This window comes from Cnephaeus nilssonii (assembly GCF_951640355.1).
Source record: "Cnephaeus nilssonii genome assembly, chromosome: 14".
NCBI lineage: Eukaryota > Metazoa > Chordata > Mammalia > Chiroptera > Vespertilionidae > Cnephaeus > Cnephaeus nilssonii.
In genome coordinates, this window is record NC_137085.1 from 3,865,237 (window position 1) to 3,879,683 (window position 14,447).

General features: G+C 40.7%; 2 protein-coding genes across 2 annotated transcripts in view; one reads left to right on the top strand and one right to left on the bottom strand.

Annotated features, from left to right (window-relative positions):
• ABL1 (ABL proto-oncogene 1, non-receptor tyrosine kinase) overlaps positions 1–14,447 on the bottom strand; it is a 95,796-nt gene that overhangs the window by 46,266 nt on the left and 35,083 nt on the right. The gene's annotated exons all lie outside the window — the stretch shown is intronic.
• LOC307110410 (small ribosomal subunit protein eS26-like) lies at positions 6,425–9,799 on the top strand. Its single transcript, XM_079789526.1, has one exon. It carries the CDS (start codon positions 7,464–7,466, stop codon positions 7,839–7,841), a length of 378 nt encoding a protein of 125 aa, XP_079645652.1. The 5' UTR covers positions 6,425–7,463; the 3' UTR covers positions 7,842–9,799.

Consider the following 14,447-nt stretch of genomic DNA (forward strand, 5'->3'; position numbering starts at 1 on the left):
ATGAGCTGAGTGGGTACAGTACTGAGATGAGCTGAGTGGGTACTGTACTGAGATGAGCTGAGTGGGTACAGTACTGAGATGAGCTGAGTGGGTACTGTACTGAGATGAGCTGAGTGGGTACTGTACTGAGATGAGCTGAGTGGGTACAGTACTGAGATGAGCTGAGTGGGTACTGTACTGAGATGAGCTGAGTGGGTACAGTACTGAGATGAGCTGAGTGGGTACTGTACTGAGATGAGCTGAGTGGGTACAGTACTGAGATGAGCTGAGTGGGTACTGTACTGAGATGAGCTGAGTGGGTACAGTACTGAGATGAGCTGAGTGGGTACTGTACTGAGATGAGCTGAGTGGGTACTGTACTGAGATGAGCTGAGTGGGTACAGTACTGAGATGAGCTGAGTGGGTACAGTACTGAGATGAGCTGAGTGGGTACAGTACTGAGATGAGCTGAGTGGGTACTGTACTGAGATGAGCTGAGTGGGTACAGTACTGAGATGAGCTGAGTGGGTACAGTACTGAGATGAGCTGAGTGGGTACAGTACTGAGATGAGCTGAGTGGGTACTGTACTGAGATGAGCTGAGTGGGTACAGTACTGAGATGAGCTGAGTGGGTACAGTACTGAGATGAGCTGAGTGGGTACAGTACTGAGATGAGCTGAGTGGGTACTGTACTGAGATGAGCTGAGTGGGTACTGTACTGAGATGAGCTGAGTGGGTACTGTACTGAGATGAGCTGAGTGGGTACTGTACTGAGATGAGCTGAGTGGGTACAGTACTGAGATGAGCTGAGTGGGTACTGCACTGAAGTTTGAAAAACCGCCGTTTTAGAAGAGGAAAGATTTGCTTCTTATTTTCACTGGGAATAGACAAATATCAACAGATATTTCTACAATTTATTCATTTGAAAGCAATCTCTGAATTTAAGAAAGGTACAACTCTAGAAAGAGTTACCAAAAGGGGACTCTTTTCTGAAGAATATTTTAGGATAAAAAAATTTGAATTTTTTAAAGGTTTGGAGTTCAATCCTATTTTGAGGGGTGGGGGAGCAGACAGGGGGTCAAGGGAAGGAGGAAGGAGACAGGACGCCAAGAAGAAGGAGGCAGGATGTTGAAACTGCACCTGTGAACAGCAGGATGGGGTAGGAGTGTAAGGCAGGTAGGTGAATCTGATGTGGGGGCTGGTTTGGGACCCTTAGGACCAGATAATCCCAGATCTGACTGACCCTTTCACTGTTTCCAGCCCAGCCAATAATTTTAGTGGGAAAGGGCAGAAACTTGAAATATGTGCATGCTATTTCACATGCACATGCCAACAAAACCCACTTCCTTTGATTCTGCAAACACGGTCCAGTGAGAGCCTGTGAGATTCTCTAGCTTTCTGGGTCCACTGTGTGTCCAACTGAAAGAGAATGCCGCTTAGAAAAGCACCTCAATCACGCCCATGCTTGCCACTACTGTATAGGACACAATCATCTCTAAGTGTCACACATTGTCAGTGAGATAGCACTATTTACCAGCCAGTGTCACAAAGGCCTGATGACTCTGGACTGGGCACTCACTGTGGTGGTGTGGGCGAGTGACTTTACCTCTCAGCTCAATGTTCTCAGCTGTAAAATTGGGGTGGGGGTGGTAATAAGAGAGCTATGTCACAGGGTTATGAAGGTTAGAAATCATGTATGGAAAGTGCTCAATAAACAGGAGCTATTTGTTATTTCCAAATGAGGGCTCTTACTATGTCAGGTGATGGTCTGTGTTCCTGTCTAAGTCTTACTGGGACTAAGTTAAGAGCTAAAATTAACAAATGTGATATGTGAAAATGATTCAGAAAGCACAGTCTGAGGGAGTGAAAGCAGTCTGGAGGTTTTCCCAGGGAAAAGGAAATCAGTTCATTTTGTTAAGGGAAAGAAATATTAGCTACACGTTAGGAGTAACAACTAAAATCGAAATGCCACAGAGTCTTACTTTTAATCCTAAAGCCAAGGTTTTGCAACTATGCTTTATGGCCAATCACAAACTCCACACCCCACACCCTTCCCGGGGCCTATTTCAGGCCCAGGACGGGATGTGCAGGCCGCACATATGACTGTCTTCCAAATAACACTGATGGTTTGTTAGTGCCCCGGTTATTCCCAGGGCTGCAATTCTCACTATCTTTGAGTAAATCCACTTTCTAGCAAATCTCATTATTGTAAGACTCCATTGTATTTTTATAATTAACAAGTTAACATGACTATTAAACAATTTTTCTCCAGGAGGAAACTAATATTACTGATTATTCTTAACTTTTGATATTTTTTAATTTTTATTTTTTTAATCAAAGTAATATATACACATGGATAAAAGACAAATAGTGCTAAAAGTCTTATTGTCCATGTTTTTGTCTTTATATTCTGCTTTCTAAGATAGGCTATTTTCCAAGTCTTCTGTTGAATTTAAAATTTGGCTATAATGTTTTTGGTATTAAAGAGTTCATTCTTGTTCTGATTGTTACTGTTTTTAACAACATACTCTTGTTTGATGTTTGCAACCTCTTTCTCTGAGGACTAGCAAAGGAAAGTTCTGAATTCTTCTGTTTCCTACATTGTCTTTATTTCCACCAAGTTTCTTTTTTTTTCTGTGAATTTGTTTTACCCTTTATCTATCATATTAGAGACTTTTCTCTAATGTGTAGAGAAACGTGGCTGTCCACTTATTATGTACAAGTAAGGAACTAAATAGTAAGCATGAAATGGGCATGACAACTGGTGGACTTTAATGATGGCAGGTGGTGAGCTATTCACTTAAAGAATCCCCAAATGGGCTTTTCTCTAGGGCCATTCCATTTGGTTTTTCTACCCCCAAAAGAATCTTTACATCTCCCATAGGTTAGGGCCCTGGCTAGCAGGAAATGGGAGAGGGCTGAGAATCTCACTATTCAGTGTGCAGCCTTTAAAAAAAAAATCTCCTCTTGCCCAATAGCTTACTTGCACCCCTGCTGGGGGTGAATACCCTGAGTCCAGAGACTTTATAGAGCAATTTCTCAATATAAAATCTCTAGTCTCACGTGGGTGGGAAGGAGAGGTGATCTGGCTGTACAGGGTTGGGGAGGGTGTGGAAAATCTGAACATCCCTTTTACAGACTTTCAATTGATCCCTTTGATTTCAATTACAGGCCCCCCACCCCCTGCTTTCTATGGTACTAATGCCTCTAATTTCTGATTTTTTCCCTCAGGTTCTTCTAAGCAAACAGGCTCACTTCTAACCAATGCTCTCTCAGAAGAGGTTGGACTTCCATCTTCCTCAATTCTGCTAAGTCTAGCTTTTGACTGCCATTTTCTAAAAATGAGTTCACTTCTCTTATCCATTTATCCTTTTGAAATCTTTTAGTCCTTACGTTTTTTCACTTTTAAAAAAAATCTTTTTACTATAATTTTAGTGCGGCTGGGGAGGGAATAGTGATAAAAAATAGGTCTGCAATCTTTAATAATTTTAAATAAAAATCTACTTTGCCCATTTTATGAATGAGATAGCTGAAGCACAGGCAGGTTAGATAACGTGCACAAGGTCTCACAGCAAGTTAATGGCAGCGTCAGGAATGGAACCCAGATTTCCAAACTCCCTTGTTAGATATTTTTCCATTATATGACACCCACTAGTTACCCATACTTAAGACCAGTTTTAGAATGTGAGAGTGAAAAACATTTTTTTTTAATCCTCACCTGATGATACTAGAGAGAGAGAGGGAGGGAGTGGGAGAGGGAGAGAGAAAAACAAAGAGACATCAATGTGAGAGAGAAACATCAATTGGTTGCCTCACAAATGCGCCCCCAGGAATCAAACCCGAAACCTAGGTATGTGCCCTGACAGGGAATCAAACCTACAACCCTTTGGTGCACAGGCAATACACTAACCACTGAGCACACCAGCCAGGGCAAGAGAGTGAAAAACTATTTAAAATTCGTTATAAACTATAGGTCTCAAATCTTAACATTGCTGTTGTGAAGAAACAACCAAACCCCGAATTCTTAAATCCAGTTACACAGCTTAAAGTTGAGCTATAAACATATATTATAGAACAAAAATAGTTTGAGATATTCTTATTAAACTCTAAGTACTTGAATTCAACTTAAAGATATTTTGCATGTTTTCATGAATTGTTTTTGTCCCTTTACTTTGATTAACTTTTTAAAAATGCCACAGAATTTTATTTTAAATCATAAAAATCTTATTTGTTTGCTTTTAATCTGAATATTAAATAAAGATTAAGATATTTACAAAAGAAACAAAAATAGCAAAGTTGCAATAATCCTAAAGGCCTCTTATTATCTTTGTAAGAGGGTAACCTTAAGTACACTTTAAACGATTAAAATATAGATGATTAATAAAGGCACTGGTTATTTATAAGCTATACACTCATTTTCAAACACTGGCACTGTTTTTGGCTTTTATGGTTTTGTTAACTTTGAACTGGGAAACCAATGGTTAATTTTTTCCTCTCTTTCTCTAAGACTAAAAGAATCTGCGAAAGCAGCAGACCAGGCCGAGGAGATCACGTTACTCTGGGGGTGGGGAAGAAGGCAGCTGGAGGGGAGTGCAGAGGGAAGGCCCAGAAGGGAAAGAAAACAAGTTGTCTGAACCTCCCCACAGTGGGAGACCCAGCGGGATCAGGAGGTTCTGGAGGAGCCCGTGTTTGCCCACGGGATCTCTGGGGCAGCTGAAATGGGCTGCACAAGTTCGGATTCCCTCTGCACTTAAGAACCTCTCAGCAGACTAGAACTGGAAACCTAGAAATTAATGCTTGTTTCTTCAAAACAGTTAGTACCAATTTCTGTTGTCAAGGTTTTAAACACACGAAGAACAAATGGATCCAGACAGTTTCTTGCCTACACTTACTAGAAATTCCTGCTGTCCTTGGAGAAGCAATGACAACTCTACACGCTCCTTTTCTCTCTACAGCGACAGATCGGGCATATGAATCCCGAAGTACATATGAACCAGAGGAGAATGGCTACCGTTAACTGACAGATCGGGCATATTAATCCAGAATTACGTATTAACCAGAGGAGAATGGCTACCGTTAACTGCTCAGTGAGTGGCTGTGGTGACAGCAGGAGGAAACAGCCACTTGAAAAGAAAACTACAAAACCAAGAGTTCTGCTTTCCAAGCCGACCTGGCAGAAGCTGTCCTCTTATTTGCCATCCTCCCTACCAGCTGGTATATAAAAACCTATACTCAGTACAGCAACTCCAAAATCAGATTTAATCACTAAGTTACTTTCAAATTCCCTGAGCAATAATAATTTATGACTACTTCACCATGAAGAACATTCTAGTGTGATTCTAAAGACAATAGTAAAGTAACTCTTCAATAAGGCTTAGGCCAACAACTGCATATCAACTAGTCTTTCTTTAATGAAAAATGAATGAGTATCCCGCACAAACTAGTTACAGGAGCCCTCAAGCCCAACAATGGCCCCCAACATCTGTTCTCTTCTCTTACCCTCAACCTTAGGTTTTAGGCCTTAACCCCTAAGTTTCAGATGGACACATTGCCTCAGAATAAAGAACACATTTCCCAGACTCTCTTACATGGGAGCATTACCACATGACTAAGTTTAACCAATAATATGTGAGTAGAAATGATACTTGAACTTCAGTGTCAGGTTCTTAAAAGGAAAGGGCTCCCTCCCTATGGAAAACAGTATGGAAGGTCCTCAAAAAATTACAAATGGAACTGCCTTATGACTCAGCGATTCCACTTCTGGATATGTATCCAAAGAAACCCAAGACACTGGTTCAAAAGAATATAGGCACCCCTATGTTCACTGCAGTGTTATTTACAGTAGCCAAGATATAGCAACCCAAGTGCCTATCAAGAGACGAGTGGGTAAAAAAAGCTGTGGTACATATATATAATGGAATGAAATCTTACCAATTATGACAGCATGGATGGACCTAGAGGGTATTATGCTAAGTGAAATAAGTCAGAGAGAGAAAGGCAAATACCACATGATTTCACTTATATGTAAAGTCTAAAGAACAAAATAAGCCAACAAACAAAACTGAAACACACTCACAGACACAAAGAAGGAGGAGGGAGTTGGGGGGCCGTGTGAAAAGGTAGAGGAATTAAGAACTACAAATTGGGAGGTACAGAATAGTCACAGGGATGCAAAGTACAGCACAGGAAATATAGTCAATATTGTAATAACTATGTATGGTGCTAGGGTGGGTATTGGAAATATCAGGGAGAACTCTTTGTAAAGCTATGACTGTATTAAACACCATGCTATACACCTGAAACTAATATAAAACAATATTGAATGTAAACTCTAATTGAAAACTAAAATTTTAAATTAAAAAAAAAAGGAATGGGATCCCTCTCCTCTTTTCTACTTCCCACTGCCTGCAAGGGGTCAGGACACTGGAATGGCCCTTTGGATCCTGAAGCAGAATTGCATTTTAAAGAATAACAAGATATAAGGTGTTTCACCCTGTGGAGTCCCCACACACATCCAGGTTGGCTAATGTCAGCCTGTTATAGGAGACAGAAATAAACATCTAGCTTGTTTAAATCACTGGCAATCAGCATCTGTATTATCACCATTTAGTCTTAATGGTAATAATATTAAAAGACCAGTCCTGCCAAAACCGGTTTGGCTCAGTGGATAGAGCGTCGGTCTGCAGACTGGAGGGTCCCGGGTTCGATTCCGGTCAAGGGCATGTACCTTGGTTACGGGCACATCCCCAGTAGGGGGTGTGCAGGAGGCAGCTGGTCGATGTTTCTCTCTCATTGATGTTTCTAACTCTCTATCCTTCTCCCTTCCTCTCTGTAAAAAATCAATAAAGTATATTAAAAAAAAAGACCAGTCCAAATATAACTCGCAACAAATATAAGAATTCTCCAAATCTACTGTTTCTATTCTTTATCTATGAAAAACTGTTAACTGTAGAACAAGCATATGAAACCGTTCTATAAGCTTTAGAAAATGACAAAATGGTTTAAATAACCCATGTGAAACACATAGCCCAGTGTCCAACTCACAACATGCAAATAGTACAAATTAATTATTCTTACTATTGCCCCTTCCCCTTTCCACAGTCTCCGGTGCTGATGTGAGGAAAATTAAAAACCCATGTGTTCTATAGAGTACCTGGTATAGAGAGAACTCTTACCACTCAATAATAAGACAGTACACAAACCAATTTAAAATTTCTGAATTGACATCTCACCAAGTAAGAAATATGAATGGCTAACAAGCACATAAAAAATTGTTCAGCATGTTAGTTATTCAAGAAATAGAAACTAAACAACAGTGCGATGCTACTTCACAGCCACATGGATCACTATAATTTAAAAAGACAGATAAAACCATGTGTTGGTGAGAATGTGGAGAGCTTACTACCAGACCCAGCAGTTCCACTCCTAGGAATCTACCCTAGAGGAATGAAAACATGTACCATCCTATATAACAAAAGGCTAATATGCAGCTCTCTCGGGTCCCCGTTTCCAAGATGGCCAAGAAAAGAAGGAGTAACGGTCGTGCCAAAAAAGGCCGAGGCCATGTGCAGCCTATTCGTTGCACCAACTGCGCCCGGTGCGTGCCCAAGGACAAGGCCATGAAGAAGTTTGTCATTCGAAACATAGTAGAGGCCGCGGCCGTTAGGGACATCTCCGAAGCGAGTGTCTTCGACGCCTATGTGCTTCCCAAGCTGTGTGTGAAGCTGCATTCCTGTGTGAGCTGTGCCAGTCACAGCAAGGTAGTCAGGAATCCATCTCGAGAAGCCCGGAAGGACCGAACACCCCCACCCCGATTTAGGTCTGCGGGGGCTGCCCCACGACCTCCACCAAAGCCCATGTAAGGAGCTAAGTCTTTAAAGAGTGAAGAAAAGTTCTCTAGGGGAAAAATAAATGGAAATTGTACTTAAAAAAAAAAAAAGGCTAATATGCAATTCGACTGAATGGTGGAACGACCAGTCGCTATGACGTGCGCTGACCACCAGGGGGCAGATGCTCAATGCAGGAGCTGCTCTCTGGTGGTCAGTGCACTCCCACAGGGAGAGTGCCGCTCAGCCAGAAGCCGGGCTCATGAGTGGCGAGTGTAGCGGCGGTGGCAGTAGCCTCTCCCGCCTCCGCAGCAGCGCTAAGGATGTCCAACTGCCAGCTTAGGACATCCCCCGAGGGCCCCCGGACTGCGAGAGGGTGCAGGCTGGGCTGAGGGACCCCCGCCCGAGTGCACAAATTTCGTGCACCGGGCCTCTAGTTATTCATAAGGACCAAAAATTGGAAATAATACAAATGTCCATCAATTGGCAAATGAATAAACAAAATGTATTTCCAAAGAATGGAATAATATTCAACAATAAAAAGGAACAAAGTACTGACATGTGCTGTTAACAATATAGATAAACCTCAAAAACATGCTGTGAAGTGAAAGAAGCCAGTTACAAAAGAGCACATATTGTATGATTCCACTCATACGAAATGTGCAGAAAGGCAAAGATGGACAGTAGATGAGTGGCTACCTGGGGTTGGGGGTGGGATCGACTGCAAAGGGGATCTTTATTAGATGACAGAATTGTCCTAGAACTGGATTGTGGTGACCTGCTAAAGAAATGAAAATCAGCCCTGGCCGGGGGCCCAATCAATTGGAACATCATCCGGTGCACCAAAATGCTGCGGGTTCAATTCCAGGTCAGGGCACACGCCTAGGTTGTGGATTCGATCCCCAGTCAGGGGTACAGGAGGCAACCGATCGATATTTCTCTCTCACATCGATGTCTCTCTCCCTCTTCCTCTCCTCTCTCGGAAATCAATAAAAATATTAAAAAGAAAACGAAAAGACAATCAAAGAGGGGGAAAAAGGAGAGAAAAACAGAGGGATAAAAGGAAAAGGCACCAACTCTTATCTCTGATGCAGTGTTTGAATTTGAGAATAGGTCCATGACTCCTGGCAACAGAGATTTGCACCTGGAATCACAAATGCACCCGTCCTGGGAGTAGAAGAATATCCGGTGTTATTTTATTGCCAAAATATGCCTGTGGAAAATGCCTGAAATAACTGTCAAACACAAAAAATAAAGGTCTTGGCAACAAAGATTTAAATGTTATCAAGCATGCTATTGAATGCTGTGTATTCACCACCATACTTAGTAAATATGGAATTAAAGTATGTAAAGCACTCAGAACTGTGCCTGACATAGTTAAGAGTAATGTAAGTGGCTTGCTATTATTGTCATCATACTGCACTCCAAGTGGAAAGTGTTCACTGATTCATTGATTCATTCACTCATTAAGTTTCTACTGAACATCTACTATGTGTCAGGTTATATGATGTGCACAAAGAGTGGTCATGGTCTCCAGGTGAAGGGAGCTTACAGCCAGGAAGGGAGAGACAGTAAACGAAGTGTCACTTTAATTAATGTATGATTTATAAACTAAGTTCTCCAAAGACAAGAATAAATCCTATGACAATATAACAAAATGAAAGTTTATGTTAAAAAGTTCTTAATGAGTTGCATATATGCTTTATAAATTCCTATTTTTAAAAGGTTCTCTCATTAAAATTTTTTATATTTTTATTATTTAAAAAATATATATATTATTGATTTTTTACAGAGAGAGATAGTTAGAAACATCAATGAGAGGGAAACATCGATCAGCTGCCTCCTGTACCCCCCCTATTGGGGATGTGCCCGCAACCAAGGTACATGCTCTTGACTGGAATCGAACCTGGGACCCTTCAGTCCGCAGGCTGATGCTCTATCCACTGAGCCAAACCGGCCAGGCTCATTAAAATTTTTTAAATAAAAATACAAGCTTGTTTTAGAAAAGTCAGAGTAGAGATTACTAATACCTTATTTTGTATTTTCATCCAGTTTTTTTTCTAAATTTAATTTTAATATTGTCATTATACCTAAAATAAAAATGAACTAGTATATTCCATTTGAAAATATATTAACTATATAATTAGCCCAGCCCTGGCTTTTTGTTAAAAATTTTTCATGTTAAAAAAATTTTTTTTCATGTTTACAAAGTGAAAAATACTCATTCCCTAATTTATCTGTTTTGTCAGTGGAGATTTCTGCATGAGTCCCTTAAAGGGGGATATACCTAAACAACAAAGGAATTTGGTCAATTTTGCAAAATAAAGGTACCAAATTAAATCAGTAAAGTACTGAATAAGAATCAATCTATAATATCTGGATTCAACACTATTCATAAATGCAATAACTTAAACAGAATTTTTGAATCTGCTGTGCTCATGCACGGATGATATCGTTGGGAACACATTTTTAAAAATAAAGGCAAAGGAACAGCTACAAGGAACAGACTATTCTGAAACCATTTCCAGGAACAGGGTTTGTTTAAACAAAACGTATTAAGTGAAACCAGCTGCATTAAGGGTTGGTGCCATCTGAGGTGGAATTCTAAAACCACCCACTTCATAGTAAGAAATTCTCAGTGGCCAGCTAGCTGTAGAATAGCGCGGCAACGAGCAGCGCCCCAATGAACCAAAGGCCTGCGTGCAAAGCAGGTGCTCGGGAGAAAGCCTTGTGCCTCCTCGCTAGTCCAACTAGCTTTAAGCTTCAAGCCACTCTTCAAAGTGTTTAAGAAATGTGAAGGGAGTTACTTTTTTTCTTTGTTTTTTATTGATTTTTAAAATATATTTTTATTGATTTCAGAGAGGAAGGGAGAGGGAGAAATAGAAACATCAATGATGAGACAGAATCACTGATTGGCTGCCTCCTGCACGCCCCCTACTGGGGATCAAGCTCGCAACCCGAGCATGTGTCCTTGACTGCAATCGAAACCCAGGACCCTTAAGTCTGCAGGCTGACACTCTATCCACTGAGCCAAACAGGCTAGGGCTTTTTATTGATTTTTTGAGAGAAAGGGAGAGGAAGAGAGAAAGAGAAACATCAATATGAGAGTGTAACATCAATCTTCTGCCTCCTGCATGCTCATACCAAGGATGGAGCCCGCAACCTGAGCATGGGCCCTGACTGGGAATTGAACCAGCAACTTTGGGTGCACTGGACGACACCCAACCAACTGAGCCACAGCAGCCAGGGTGGGAGTTACTTTTTTGAGGGTACCAGGGAAAAGGGGCCTGGAGTCAGGAATAATCAGCATATTCTGCCAGAGGGTCAGCTGATGATGCTTTCATACAAACTAATGGTCTAAATTCTAAACTTCACTAATTAAAATATGCTCTGGGGAACTCTAAAACGTAACTTTTTTCCTTTCTGAAAACTAAAAACATCTCAAGAAAAAATAGAGCCTGCCTTAGCTGGTTTGGCTTAGTGGGTAGAGCGTCGGCCTGAGGACTGAAGGGTCCCGGGTTTGATTCCCATCAAGGGTGCATGCCCGAGTTGCAGGCTAGATCCCCAGTAGGGGGCATGCAGGAGCCGCCGAACAATGATTCTCTCTCATCATTGATGTTTCTCTCTCCTTCTCTCTTCCTCTAAAATCAATAAAAATATTTTTTTAAAATAGAGCCCTAATCGTAACTAAGTTTTCATTATTTAAAATCATTTTCCTTAACTTACAAGAAAAGCCTGCTTGCTTCTTTTAAGACTTCCTAGTGGCAACATATCTGGGGCCCTTGGTGAAGTCATGTGACCTAGTCAGGAACAATCACCCATTTTGAAAATATTTCCCAATGATCACCAGCACTGCCAGTAGGACTGTAATCAAAACAATACAATTGAGAAACTCGGCCATTAATCATTTTATTTTGGAAACCAATTAGGGGATAATGAAAGAAGAAAAAACAGTGATTCATTTATTTTGATGAAATCTGGCCTTCAAACGATAGAACAGGCCAGGAAATACACATATTTTTATATTCTAAGGTATCTTAAACTTAGCCTTAAAAAAAAAAATCTTTCCAAGCTCACTAAATGAACAAAATAAATCAGCTAGTTTAAAAACTTGAAAAAAAAGAACTTGACTATGACATATTCTAACTTTTGGATGTAAGCTTGCAGGTAAAAAAAAAAAAGACTGAATGGGAGTTACAAAATTTGCGGTTTGAAGCACCTAAATCAACAAAATAGCAATGTACCATGATCCAATGTCACCTGTAGGATAATGATGGCTTAGTTTTGAAACTTCACTCATTAGCTGGGTTTACCTGCCTCTTTTAAGAGCAGGCAAAGCCCAGTACTAAAATTCAAGTCAAAGGGTACATTTCACAATACAGCTTCTATGAACTCAATTTATTTCTCAGAAGAAATAGTCTGAAACTTCTAAATTGCATGGAGAGGATAATAACAATGTCCTGAAGGGTACAAAGGACATTCCATTTACAGGAAATTCCAATTAGTCTAGATACTAGTTAATAATTAGAGTTTTACAATGCTTATGGAGAGCATTTCCATCCAGGAAGTAGGCCTGGGTGTTCACTTCTGAGGTAAGCCCTACATTTTCACCAGAAAATGTCATTGCTTGCCCTAGTTGGTTTGGTTCAGTGGATAGAGCATCAGCCTGCGAACTAAAGGGTCCCAGGTTTGATTCTGGCCAAGGGCACCTGCCCAGGTTGTGAGCTCAATCACCAGTAGGGGGCGTGCAAGAGGCAGCCAATCAATGATTCTCTCTCATCAAAGATGTTTCTATCTCTCTCTCCCTCTCCCTTCCTCTCTGAAATCAATAAAAATATTTTTTTAAATGACAAATTCTCGAAAAGAAAAGAAAAGAAAAGAAGCTGAGTCTTGACAGCCTTTGGGAATTTGCAAGTCAAGGTGTATCTTTCTGGTCCCCAGTTTTATTACCAGAACAAACCTGTGTGAACTGGCAAAGTAAAGGATACACTCTCTGAAGCAGGTGTGCTGATTGCCCAGCTACCTGGCTCACATGGGGCAGGCAACCACAAGCTCTACCTCATCTTGTCAGTTCTCTGCAGGTTACATTTAGGAGGCCAAAAAGATACACCATCATTTTAATAATTTCAACTTCACAGGAGTCTTTAGCTCTATGACGAACTTCATAGGCAATCTAGTTCATCCTAAATTCTTTGATGGTTCCTGTTTAAAATGTTACTGAGACTTGGGGAATTTTGAATATGGATCCCATGTTATATAATGTTACTGGGCTGATGTTCATTTTCTTAGGCGCGCTAATAGTGCTGTGGTGGTGTAAGAGAATGTCCCTGTTCTTGGCTGTTGTGAGCCTACAGCCAATTTCTAGGAGGTTTGGCAGAAGGAAAGTATTTGTACGTAAAGTGTAGAAGTGTTAAAAGTTGATGAATCTAGATGAGGGATATACTGATGATTCTTTGCACTGTTTTTTCAACTTTTTATAGGTTTAAAATTTTTCATTAACAAATAAAGAAAGGAAAATAATAATGAGTGCTCTTGACAAGTACAATCTCTCTTTCTCAATATCCTCAGGGAATGAAATTCCACGACTTCTCATGAAGCCAACACGGCTGCGCAGCATCTTTAAGGACAGGCACGACCACCGCTGGCAGCGGAGAGTCACAAAGCCTCTGACAGGCCCCTCGCTCTTAAGGAGCTGTAGTTCAGTATCTCCTCACAGCCGCTCAGAGACCCAGGAGGTGGGTGTGTGCGGCCACCGTTGGTATTCGGAAGAGTCAGAGCCAGAGCGTGAGGTAGGGTGGAGCCAGGATTTAAACCTGGGTACACAAACTCTGGAGCTCACAGTCTTTACATGACCTGTCTTTAAACCTGGGTCAGGACTCATTCGTGGTCATGACATCCACTAGTAAGTCACTGCAAGCATTTTCCAAAAAGGAATTAAAATAGAAAACATCACTATGCTCCATAATAAGGGTATGTGTTAATTCATAGGCTTTTTTCAGACTTTCTTTACACACACACACACACACACACACACACACACACACAGGGGTCACAGTAGAGTATATACTCATGCACGTCACAACGTGTTAAAGCCATTCTGAATTATTCTATATTGCCTCCTCCTCTTTCATTTCCTGCCCAGAAGCCTCACTATTTAGTAGGAGACTACAGGGAAAAAAAAAAAAAAGCAATAAGCAATACAGATTTAGATGGTTAAGGGGAAAATTCCACTGGGAATTCTCTAATCTCAAAATAATATACTTTTGGTACACACTAACAGATAATAATGCAGCTGGCAAATCTGCTAATATAAAAGACATTTTCAAGTAAGAATCTGGATAATCCTCTTGATGTTTGTTTTAGTGAGATGTTATCTGTAATTCTATTAAAAGATATCAATTTAAAAATCAGGCTGAAATAGTATATATGGTCAATGGTTAAAATTAAATGAAAAGATTCTTCTCTGGTTATTCTTCTCCACTGAAAATCCCATGCATGTATATATGACTGAAGGTCAAGAAAGACCAGGAAAAGCCATAGTGACATTTTTTGAGAAGTCCAAAAGCAGCTGGGGGGTGGCAACGTGGATGGCAAGTAAGCACTGGAGAATTATTTTAATGAGAGCCCCCAAAGCAAGCACCT

Coding starts and splice junctions, on each gene's coding strand:
- LOC307110410 (XM_079789526.1), top strand. CDS start 7,464: ATGCAGCTCTCTCGGGTCCCCGTTTCCAAGATGGCCAAGAAAAGAAGG.